Below are 12,635 nucleotides of genomic sequence, written 5' to 3'. Positions count from 1 at the left end.
TACAACTTAAATCTTTGGTATCCAGAATTCAAAAAAAAGCATTTCCTTGGGCAGTGCCATCCCCATCAAGCTACCAATGAGTTTCTTCACCGAATTGGAAAAAACTGCTTTAAAGTTCATATGGAACCAAAAAAGAGCCCGTATTGCCAAGACAATCCTAAGTCAAAAGGACAAAGCCGGAGGCGTCACGCTACCTGACTTCAAACTATACTACAAGGCTACAGTAACCAAAACAGCATGGTACTGGTACCAAAACAGAGATATAGACCAATGGAACAGAACGGAGCCTTCAGAAATAATGCCACACATCTACAACCATCTGATCTTTGACAAACCTGAGAAAAACAAGAAATGGGGAAAGGATTCCCTATTTAATAAATGGTGCTGGGAAAATTGGCTAGCCATAAGTAGAAAGCTGAAACTGGATCCTTTCCTTACTCCTTATACAAAGATTAATTCAAGATGGATTAGAGACTTATATGTTAGACCTAATACCATAAAAACCCTAGAAGAAAATCTAGGTAGTACCATTCAGGACATAGGCATGGGCAAGGACTTCATGTCTAAAACACCAAAAGCAACGGCAGCAAAAGCCAAAATTGACAAATGGGATCTCATTAAACTAAAGAGCTTCTGCACAGCAAAAGAAACTACCATCAGAGTGAACAGGCAACCTACAGAATGGGAGAAAATTTTTGCAATCTACTCATCTGACAAAGGGCTCATTTCCAGAATCTACAAAGAACTCAAACAAATATACAAGAAAAAAACAAACAACCCCATCCAAAAGTGGGGAAAGGATATGAACAGACATTTCTCAAAAGAAGACATTCATACAGCCAACAGACACATGAAAAAATGCTCATCATCACTGGCCATCAGAGAAATGCAAATCAAAACCACAATGAGATACCATCTCACACCAGTTAGAATGGCAATCATTAAAAAATCAGGAAACAATAGGTGTTGGAGAGGATGTGGAGAAATAGGAACACTTTTACACTGTTGGTGGGATTGTAAACTAGTTCAACCATTATGGAAAACAGTATGGCGATTCCTCAAGGATCTAGAACTAGATGTACCATATGACCCAGCCATCCCACTACTGGGTATATACCCAAAGGATTATAAATTATGCTACTACAAAGACACATGCACACGTATGTTTATTGCGGCACTATTCACAATAGCAAAGACTTGGAATCAACCCAAATGTCCATCAGTGACAGACTGGATTAAGAAAATGTGGCACATATACACCATGGAATACTATGCAGCCATAAAAAAGGATGAGTTTGCGTCCTTTGTAGAGACATGGATGCAGCTGGAAACCATCATTCTTAGCAAATTATCACAAGAAGAGAAAACCAAACACCGCATGTTCTCACTCATAGGTGGGAACTGAACAATGAGCTCACTTGGACTCGGGAAGGGGAACCTCACACACTGGGGCCTATCATGGGGAGGGGGGAGGGGGGAGGGATTGCATTGGGGAGTTATACCTGATATAAATGATGAATTGATGGGTGCTGACGAGTTGATGGGTGCAGCACACCAACATGGCACATGTATACATATGTAACCTGCACGTTATGCACATGTACCCTAGAACTTAAAGTATAATAAAAAAAAAAACAAAAAAAAAAAAAGAAAAAAGAAAAAAAGAAGTTTTGGTGGAGGGGTGTCCTGGTAGATAGAACATCAAGTGTAAAGTTTTGGAGGAATGAAGCATGGTGCAAGGTGCAGCACTGCATGATGCAAGCAACTCAGTCACACTAGGGCACTTGGTGGGGAGGGGAAGCAGGTGAAATTGACAAGGTAACAAGCAAGTGCCACACCATGAATTATCCGCAGTGACACCAAAGGACCTTGGTCTTTGGGTTCTGCAGGGCAGGGCAAGGGGGAGCTATAAAAATAATTTAAATAAAAAAGTGACATAGTCAAAGTTATGTGTTTAAAGATGAACAAATGTTCCTCATGCCGTCTCTCCTTAGTCCCCCACTGGGGCCCAGCTTTGCTCTGTAGGCAATCTGCCTGATCCTAAGTTTCTTCGCTATGAGGCCAAGCACTTCGGAAACACCGAAGCCTGAACTGACATCAATTATGCTGAAAGGGGGAAAAATTAATTAAAACTTTTCGAAGGGCCGTGTTCTGTATTCTTCTCTATTTTCGTGTTATCAGCAACGCTGCCTTTTCTCCTGGCTGGGAGTTATTACAGTACAACATTTTCATGTTGCTTGTAGGGTAATTATGTCAAATATATGGGAGATGATAAGCGGCAGTTTGTATTATTCTGTGATTAATCTCCATACATTCTGGCATTTCAATCTGGTCTAAGAAGACTACATTTGCTAAACTCTGGTGCAGAGGGAGGATGTGGGGAAGAGCCCGGAGGATTGGCGAGTTGAGACTGAGGAGATTCTGGTTGGAAATATCCCAGTTCCCTCAAAGAACCCACCAACCCCAGGCTCCAATTTCCCTGTTCCTTCCAAGGCTCATTAAGAGTAGTGCTTCTGAAAGTGCACCTGGCTTGCTTGTGTACAAAGCACACTCCTACCCCCTTTGCTGGCCTCCCCCACCCCAAACCCACAGAATCAATATTTAGAATGTTATAAAGCCAAGGAATTTGCATTTCCTACCACTCCCTGCCAAATCGTTCTTACATGTTTAGAATTTTTGAAAAGCAGGTCTAGCTCTGTCAGACCCAACCCTTTGCAAACCTGAAATCGGATATGAAAGTTTTCCAGGATGGTGCTGGAGGAGCAGACTTGGGAATTTAGAATGACCTGGGATGACCCAGGGAGACTCTTGCATCTCCTTTTCTGGGTTTCTTTAAAAATGTGAAATAGATGGAACTGGTTTATTGTTACCCAGAGGTAGGATAAGGCATCTCTTGCAAGATGTTAGAACAGGGGAAAGAACATTTCAGTAGAGGTTCTAGACACGAAGTTTGGGAATGAGCCCTACAGTTGGAACAGAGTCTGAAGCAGGAGAAATCTTGGCAGGGAAAGTAGAGGGGTGCCGGGGTTCACATACTCCTTGGTCAAGGGACCTCCTGCCCTGAATCATCCTCAACATCGCAACCAGAGAGGGTGATAGCGGATAACTTCTCCAGGCACACAGTGCTGTGCTTCTGCTGCATTTCAACCTAACGTTGGGGTGCTTTTTGTTTTGAGACGGGTCTCGCTCTCTCACCCAGGCTGGAGTGCAGTGGTGCGATCTCAGCTCACTGCAACCTCCACCTCCCGAGTTCACGCCATTCTCCTGCCTCAGCCTCCCGAGTAGCTGGGAATACAGGCTCCCGCCACTACACCCGGCTAATTTTTTGTATTTTTAGTAGAGGCGAGGTTTCACCGTGTTAGCCAGGATGATCTTGATCTCCTGACTTCGTGATCCGCCCGCCTCGGCCTCCCAAAGTGCTGGGATTACGGGTGTGAGCCACCGTGCCTGGCCGGGGTGCTTTTTCTTGATCACCACGCTGTTCTGGTTTCTGAAAGCTGCCTCGCAGGGTGGTGGATCCCTTAGAGGTAAAGTTCATATGGGGCCTCTGTGTTACATCTCTCTAAGCCATTCCCACTGGGGCCGGACCCCTTTGGTCCTCACCAGCCTGACCTCTTGGGCCCTGCAGCATTCCAGAATCTTCCCAGTTCCCAAGTGGAACCCTCTGCCAAGTAACCCCTTACACAGACAGGCAAAGAATATTGTGGCTTATGTTGAGTTCTCTTTAGTTTATGATTTATTGATGGAGAATATGAAATTTTCATTAAAACAGACTACTGTTTCTCACTCATTTGTCGCATTTTTAATTTGTATTTTAAAACATTAATAAAACTGACACAATTATTTTTCAAAATGTCAAATATATTGAAGATATGGGACTGGAATGAAGCTTCATGTTGTAGCAGAAGGAGGCATTGGTTCAAGAAAATGATCTCCTGGTTACACTGGAATCTTTCCCCTTTCTGAACCTTATGGTCAGATAAATTGTCTCTGAGTTCTTAACAGATATGACTGTTTACAAAGCACTTTCATTTTTTTTTTAAATCCTGAGATATTATCCAGTAGTGCTTGGGGCAGTCCTGTTATGTCTATGGTCTTAGTATTATTAATAATGTACCCCTGGACTGTCCTCGTTTGTATGACAAATTGTATGAGTTCTGAATCCAAGACTGCAAGGAGTCTTGATTTAGACATAACTGGTTCATGTCCTTGGTAGCCACATGACCTCAAGCCTGTTTCCCCATTTGTAAAATGCAGAAAATAATAGCACCAACTTCATGGTATTGTCATGAGTTTAGATGATATGATATAATATGCCTGGCATATAGCAAGGGATCAATATATGATTGCTGCCACCGTATTTGTGGCCATTATTATCATTAGACCCTGCATAGGGCTGGTGCCGACTTTGCTCTCAGCCTCCCCTCACTCTACACTCCCCGTTGCAGCCTCTCTCTGGCAACTCTGGACTTCTTTCAGTTGCATGTGTATGTCTTTGCAACAGGGACTTTGCACCTGCTGGTTGATCTTTTAACCTGAGTCCCTTCTCAGCTCAGACATTATTCCCCAGGGAAGCCTGCCCTGATCTCTCTCATTAGATCAAGTCCTGTCGTCAGCTCTTGAAACATCCTACATCTCTCTTCTGTAACAATTGTCATTGTCAAAAGTTAGCAGTTATTTCTGTGATTCCTTGGTTTATGTCCATCTCTACGTCCAGTCTGTAAGTTCCAAGAAGATAGGAACTGTGTCCGTCTGTGCTTACCACTGGTTCCCAGTACCTAGGGGAATGCTGAGCTATAGTGAGTGGTCAATAAAAATTGGTTCAATGAGTGAATTGAATTTCACTGCTTCCTGACTCATCAGTTCTACTTCATCTGTTCCTATTAATGCCCAAGTCTCCCCGTCTTTTTCTGTATCTTTCATTGAGTATCCAACCTTGGATAAAATGGGTGCTATTATAACAGTAATAATAGCTGAGATTTTTGGAGTGCTTGCTATGTGCCAGATATTTTACTTGCATTATTTTTTTGGAGACTTATGACAATCTGATGAATTCGATGCAATCATCATCACTCTCATTTCACAGATGAGGAAACTGAGACTGAGGTAATGATACCCAGCAGGTGAGTGACTAGCTGGGATTCCCGCACAGATGGCTGGACTCCAGAGCTCCTGCCTCTAGCTGAGACTGTTCTGTTCCTCCTGTAAACTATCTTATGAGAAAATACTTCATCACTGTATCCTTAATCTCCAGCCAAGTGTCTGGAATATAAGGAGTGTGATAAATATGTACTCAATAACTTGATGTTTCAATGAATAAGTAAATTCTGATTATTAAATACCATATTTGTGGCCCAGAGTGGCGGCTCAAGCCTGCAATCCCAGAACTTTGGGAGGCTGAGGACGGTAGATCACTTCAGGCTGAGGTCAAGACTTCAAGACCAGCCTGGCCAACATGGTGAAACCCCATCTCTACCAAAAATACAAAAATCAACTAGGCATGGTGGCACCTGCCTGTCATTCCAGCTACTCTGGGGTCTGAGGCAGGAGAATCGATCGAATCTGAGAGGTAGAGAGGTAGAGGTTGCAATGAGCCGAGATTGTGCCACTGCATTCCATCCTGGGTAACAGAGCGAGACTCTGTCTAAAAAACTAAAATAATAAAATAAATGGCATATTTGTGAGTTGTAATTTTTTTAAAGTTACTTTCGTGTTTTTTTCTTTTTTAGTTTAGGTTTCCTGTCACAATCTGGGATCGCCATGGAACATGTGACCTATATGAACAATGTCTGTCTTCTTTGCGGTGGGGAATAAATATTGAAGGATCCCCGGGCCAATTGCACGCAGGGTGCTTCCAGCTGGTGTAACCTGGAATCCCAGGTTGGGATCTGAAAGAGTGAAGATTCAGGGGTAATTTTCCTCTAAGGGAGTCAGGGCATGGGAGGATGGAAGGAGAGGGTGGTGTGAGGCTGTGGGAAAGATCCGCCCAGGCATCTGAGCCTGCTTGCAGGAGGAAGAGCCCTCCTTCGGGTCTGATGAGGGTCAGAGAGAGAAGGAGGCTTTGCGGAGCTGAAGCCGTCACTAGGGCCAGGGGCAAGTGTTCTGGGTAAGCGGGTCTTGGGTTGGGATTCTGCTTTTAGCTTCCGTACCTCCCACCCCTCAATTCCCTTCTCAGAGGAAAAGGACCACTGAATCTTGTGTCTTCCAGATCCCATCCTGGAATTCTAGATCATATCAGCTGGAAGCACCCTGAGGGCAGTTGGCCCAGGGATCCTCAAACATTTATTCAGCACCGCCCACAAGGCAGATGTTGTTCATATGGATCACATGTTCCATGGCAATGCCCAGATTGTGACCGAACACCCAAACTGAAAAAAGTGGAAGTAACTAAAAAAAATTGCAGCTCACAAGTATGCTATTTAATAATCACAATGTATTTATTTATTCAAATGTCAAGTTATTGAGTACGTATTTATCAAGCTCCTTATATTCCAGGCATTTGACTAGAGGTGGAGGATACAGTGATAAACTGTTTTCTCAAAGACACAAATAGATACACTATAAACGATACATTTTAAATATCACACAAATTTATCTACTGTATACAAATAAAATACATACATACACACACATATGCAATGAAGTATACACAACATGAAAACACAGCATGGTTGGGTGCAGTGGCTCACGCCTGTAATCCCAGCACTTTGGGAGGCCAAGACGGGCGGATCACGAGGTCAGGAGATTGAGACCATCCTGGCTAACACGGTGAAACCCCATCTCAACTAAAAATACAAAAAATTAGCCGGGCGCAGCGGCGGGCGCCTGTAGTCCCAGTTACTCGGAGGCTGAGGCAGGAGAATGGCGTGAACTCGAGAGGCAGAGCTTGCGGTGAGCCGAGATCGCGCCACTGCACTCCAGCCTGGGGACAGAGCAAGACTCCGTCTAAAAAAAACAAAAAACAAAGAACAACAAACAAACAAAAAAAAAACCCACAGCACACTCATTCTTTGTCTAGGTTCATACAGTCATATGGTCTAAAATTCCATGGGAGCTACAACAGAGTACACGATGACACTTCTCTCTCCTCCCTTGAGTCTCTGTCTGCCCACTGTCTTATCTCCCAGCACAACCAGCACCATCAATTCTTTGGTTTCCCCTCCAGAGCAAATATGTTTATTTATTTATTTATTTTTTTGGAGATATGATCTTACTCTGTCACCCAGGCTGCAGTGCAGTGGAAAGATCATGGCTCACTGCAGCCTCGGTTTCCTGGGCTCCAGTGAACCTCCTACCTCAGCCTCTTGAGTAGCTGGGACTACAGGCAGGCACCACCATATCCAGCTAAGTTTTTTTTTTTTTTTGTAGATACAGAGTCTCACCATGCTGCCCAGGCTGGTCTCGAACTCATGGGCTCAAGAAATCTACCTGCCCTGGCCTCTCAAAGTGCTGGGATTACAGGTGTAAGTCACCACACCCAGTCTCAGGGCAAAAATGTTTAAATATTGCCCCCCGCCGCCCCCGCCACGACACCTTTCTTTTTGTTTTCTCTCTTGTTTTACACAAATGGGAGCAAAGTAAACAGTGTTCTAACCTTGTCTTTTATGCCTACACATATCTTGGAGGTGGTTCATATCAGTACACAGAAAGCTTTCTTGTTCTTTTTTATAGCTGCTTTTTGATAGCTCCACGGATGTCAATCGTGAATTATTAACAGGAAATCAATAGAATGGAAAACTTCTGCAGGGCTTTCCTGTTATGGAAAGAAGTTCCTGGTATAAAACAGAATGGGGGAGAAAACCAGATTGTAGTTTCACACCATATGGTATCATATGATATTATCATGGTTATGAAAAATAGAATCTACACATATATGTAAATAGCTATATGGATTGGGAAGAATGTTTATTAAAATATTAACATCAGTTATATCCCAGTGGCAGATTTATTATCATATGTATGTGTGTGTGTATATATATATACACACACACACATATATATACACACACACACTATATATATATATATATATATATATATATATATATATATATATATGGTGTGTTGTTTTTTTTTTTGAGATGGAATCTTGCTCTGTCTTCCAGGCAGGAGTGTAATAGTGTGATCTTGGCTCACTGCAACCTCTGCCTTCTGGGTTCCTGCCATTCTCCTGCCTCAGCCTCCCAAGTAGCTGGGACTACAGGCATGTGCCATCATGCCTGGCTAATATTTGTATTTTTAGTAGAGACGGGGTTTCATCATGTTGGCCAGGCTGGTCTTGAACTCCTGACCTCAAGTCATCTGCCTGCCTCGGCCTCCCAAAGTGCTGGGGTTACAGGTGTGAGCCACCATGCCTGGCCTGTTTTTGTTTTTTGAGACAGGATCTCACTTTGTTGCCCAGGATGGAGTGCAGTGTTGCAATCACAGCTCACTGCAGCTTCAACTTCTGAACACAAGCGATCTTCCAGCCTCAGCCTCCCAAGAAGCTGGGACTGCAGGCATGCACCACCACGGCCAGCTAATTCTTACATTGTTTGTAGACATGGGGTTTCATCTTGTTGTCCAGGCTGGGCTCCAACTCCTAGGCTCAAATGATCCTCCCACCTTAGCCTCCCAAAATGATGGGATTACAGGTGTGACCCACCACACTTGGCCTGTATTTTTAATAAAAGTAAAAATGTGTGATTCCTACAGCCATGACAAAGGAAATATTATCTTTGTTTTGAAACAAGCAAGTGCCCTTCACACCTGCTCTGCCTTTTACTACTGCTGAGGGTGGATAATTAGACCATGAACAGCACTGATTCCCAGGGCCTCAACTGTGAGTCCTCCCCTTTTTCTTAGCTCAGTGCCTGGCACATGATTAAAACATGGAAGCAAAAAACCCAAAAAAACCAAAAACAAACAAAAAACAACAACAAAAAAGAAAAAGAATAAGTATCTGAACTTAAGGGAGCAAGAATGGCTTTGTCAAGGGACCTTTGAATTCACTTTAATTTGCTTTAGCAGTTCATTGAAGACTTCATTACTTTGCTAGTCATTATTCCCTAATGTTGAGATACTGAGGTTGCAAGCCTTCACCCAAGTCAACCTTCTCATTTTGGAGACGAGGATGTTCAGTCCCTCAAAGTTCCCGAAGAAGATGTCAAGGCGTGGTGAAGTTAGCTATGTAGAAATTATTATATGAAGAGCTTTCAGAACATATGAGTACCTGGGGGCTAAAAATAATAAAATGGGTTGTTAGAGATGAAAGAGTTGGGATTCAGGACCTGTTTCAACCCCTTCTTTTTTTTTTTTTTTGAGACAGTATAGCTTGGTCACCCAAGCTGGAGTGCAGTGGCGCAATCTTGGCTCACTACAACCTCCGCCTCCTGGGTTCAAGTGATTCTCCTGCCTCAGCCTCCCGAGTAGCTGGGATTACAGGTGCATGCCACCACACCCAGCTGATTTTTGTAATTTTAGGAGAGATGGGGTTTCGCCATGTTGGCCAGGCTAGTCTCCAACTCCTGACCACAGGTGATCTGCCCGCCTTTCCCTCTCAAAGTCCTGGGACTTTGAGGCATGAGCCACTGCGCCCTGTCCAACCCCTTCATTTTTGATGCTTTTGTCTCTCACTTTGACCACGAGGACTTGAGAAAACACTTGTTCAGGATCAAACCAAAGAGCCAGGGCTAAAACCTGGATATTATGATTCTCAGCCCTGGGACTTTCTTCAACATTGTGTTCCATACACCCCAGGCAGCACATGAAAGATGGCAGGGCTCCTTACGCAGTGAGTCTTCCATACCTTCACCTTTACTTGACTTGATGAGAATTATGCAGGAACCAAAATTCACAGGTGACGTTCCCACGATGAAGGATTGGCTGCAATGCCACATTCATCACAGAACTCATAAGAGCAGTGCCTACAGTTGGAAATCCTTTTTCCTTGACAAATGATATATTTCATTTATTTCCCATGATCTTCTTGCATTATTTCAGTATTATTAATACTTGGCAAATATATTAAAAAAGTAATAAACTGGCAATTATGATTGTGCTATGGACCCCAAACTGCAATTATTCATTACGTTTCAATTATTAACTTCCCTTCAAATGTCTTTCAGCGAAGATTGTAAGAAGAAAAAAAAATCCCGATGAAGCTCTGTACCCTGGTTCCTGGAGATCTATGTTTCACTCTGACTTGACATTTTTCTGATTTATCTGCTATCTCAGGGCTATAGGAATCAAAATAATAATAAAAAGTCCTCGCTACTTAATAAACAATAACCATCAACACCTTATATTTATATAGAGCTTTTTAACTCTTCCTGGTGCCTTAGTATCTATGACTGCATTTTATTTCAAAACTAGGCTCATGAAGTATGTGGTTCCAATATGTGCCCCTGTTTATTGATGGGGGACACAGAGACACATAGAGACTCAGAGACTAGGGACAGAGGACACTCAGACGGTGAGACTTCCCACCACTCACACCCCTCCACCACCACTCCCCACCATAGCGTCTCAGCACCAGCCCCAGTTCCAAGGCGAGTCTTGACCTAAGGAGAAAGTCAATCACTGAGACTGATGGAGAAGGTGATGATGACAGGAGTAGCTGTTCTCCGTACTTGCACAGGGACCTAAGTGCTGGGCACAAGTTACTTTGTCTAATCTTCCCAAGATCCCAATGGGGAAGATACAGTAATAATTCCACTTTATGGAAATCTTAGGAGATTTGCCCAAAGGCCCACAGTCAGGATCTAGGAGTACAACCATAGTGATGATAACCGTGCTTATAGTTGCGTGAATTCAATGTTGACCGTGTGCCAAGTACATGTGTAGATTTTATAAATGAAAGTCCTGAGGATCAAAGGACTTGCTCAAAGTCAGTAACAACCACCATGTTGCTCACCTCTCCACCAGCACCTCTGCCTTCAGCACCCCGACCAAGCACTTGTGTGTGTCATCCCATCTGATGTACCACCTCATTACTATTTTTGCTTTAACTGCCAAAGGAAAAGTAGCGATGGGAACAGAAAGAGGGATGTCTATGGATGTAGTTGCCTTGGAGAGACACTCCCACCAGAATTTGGCTCATGATTAGCGCTCAAAGCAATTCTACACCCTCCACCTGCTCCCACTTCTCACATTATCCCTGTAGGAGTACGATAAGTGATAGCTATAAAGGACATGAAGAATTCCTTTTTTTTTTTTAAATAAGCAAATTGCATTAAATTTTAATGATGGCCATTATGGACTGGTTTGTCTTTGGTGCTTAAGCGAGTCCTCTGGTCCCCTTTGAAGAATTACATTTGCACAGATTAATTGTCTGCAATTTTGTCCGGCACATCCTTATCCCAGTCATCACACTGCGAAACCTTGTCCCCATCTGGGCAGAGCTCAATGATGTAGCACTTTGGCCTTTAAAATATGCACAATAAATATTTCAGATTTTCTGATGAATGACTTGCTCTCGTGGCAAGGCTGCAGGGATAGAGTTTTGCAGGGACAGAAGGAGCGAGAAGCGAAGCAAATCTCAAAACGAGAGTCACTTTCAGGCTTCACAAAGAGGTACTGGGTGCCAGGCAGAAGGGGTGGTTTTTGTGGTCAGATGCCACAGCAGCAGGAGTCACGCTGGAGTTGCTTTCTGAAATGCCTGACTGTGTCCTTCTCCTGGACAGGTGTCACTTTCCCAAGATGACTCTCTTCCAAGGAGCACATTTAACCTTCCCAATCTTAGGAACCCTATATGAGACCAAAGTTCCTGCTGAAAGAGATGTGTGATTTTCGGTAAACTGGTCCATGGAAAACTCAATGAAGTGTCGAATGTAACATTCAAGGTAACAAGTGAATAGTTAATGGGACACTCAGTTGAATAGTCTGTGAAACCCTCAGTGAAATAATCAATGTAACATTCAATTGGTACTTCGTACTCCATTTATTCAACAATTCAATTTTCCATAAAGCATCCACTTGGTCCTTTAAAGCTCTGGACCAGATCATGCCATTTACCTTTTAAAAATATTCCGTGGTTTCCTATAACACTTAGAATAATATACTAACTCCTGACCATGTACCTAAGGCTCTGACATGAACCATAACCACCTCACGCATTCATCACTCCTCACAATACTCCATCCACACGGGCCTTGGCCCATCTTCCCTGAACTCAAAGAGCATGTTTCTGCTCCAGAACCTTGACACTTGCTCCTCTCTCTTCCCAGAATACTCTGCCTTGGGATCTTCCCAGGGCTGGCTTCTTGATGTCATCCAGGTCTCAACTCAAACGTTCTACCAAATGTCTGAGGATATATTCTTGAACTCATCTAAGGTAACCCCTTCATCTCGACCATTCTTCATCAATTACTTTATTTTATCAGCTCTCATCACAATTCAAACTTGTTTGCTTTGTTTATGTGTGCTTTACTTATTGGTTATCTGTCTCTTCCAGTCCAATGTAAGTTCCATGAAAGTAGGGACTTTATTTATGTTATTCATCATGGTATCCCTACTGCTTAGAATGTAGCTCATCACCATGTCAGTGCACAGAAAACATCTGTTGAATGAATGAATATTTCTTGAGCACTAATGATATGCAGATTGTATGTTGAGCACCTGGAATATAGCACTAAATGAGACATGTGGTTCTTTTT

General features: G+C 43.1%; 1 protein-coding gene across 1 annotated transcript in view; it reads left to right on the top strand.

Moving 5' to 3' along the window:
• Positions 1 to 7,929, top strand: part of TMEM114 (transmembrane protein 114) — a 61,995-nt gene extending 54,066 nt beyond the window's left edge. Inside the window, exon 3 of the mRNA XM_023225842.1 lies at positions 7,672 to 7,929. Within this exon, the coding sequence (XP_023081610.1) occupies positions 7,672 to 7,682 (11 nt within the window). The 3' untranslated portion in view covers positions 7,683 to 7,929. The remainder of the gene's footprint in view (positions 1 to 7,671) is intronic.
• The last annotated feature ends 4,706 nt before the right edge of the window (positions 7,930 to 12,635 follow it).

This window comes from Piliocolobus tephrosceles, chromosome 17 (genome assembly GCF_002776525.5).
Source record: "Piliocolobus tephrosceles isolate RC106 chromosome 17, ASM277652v3, whole genome shotgun sequence".
NCBI lineage: Eukaryota > Metazoa > Chordata > Mammalia > Primates > Cercopithecidae > Piliocolobus > Piliocolobus tephrosceles.
This window is presented reverse-complemented; position numbering and strand designations above follow the sequence as displayed.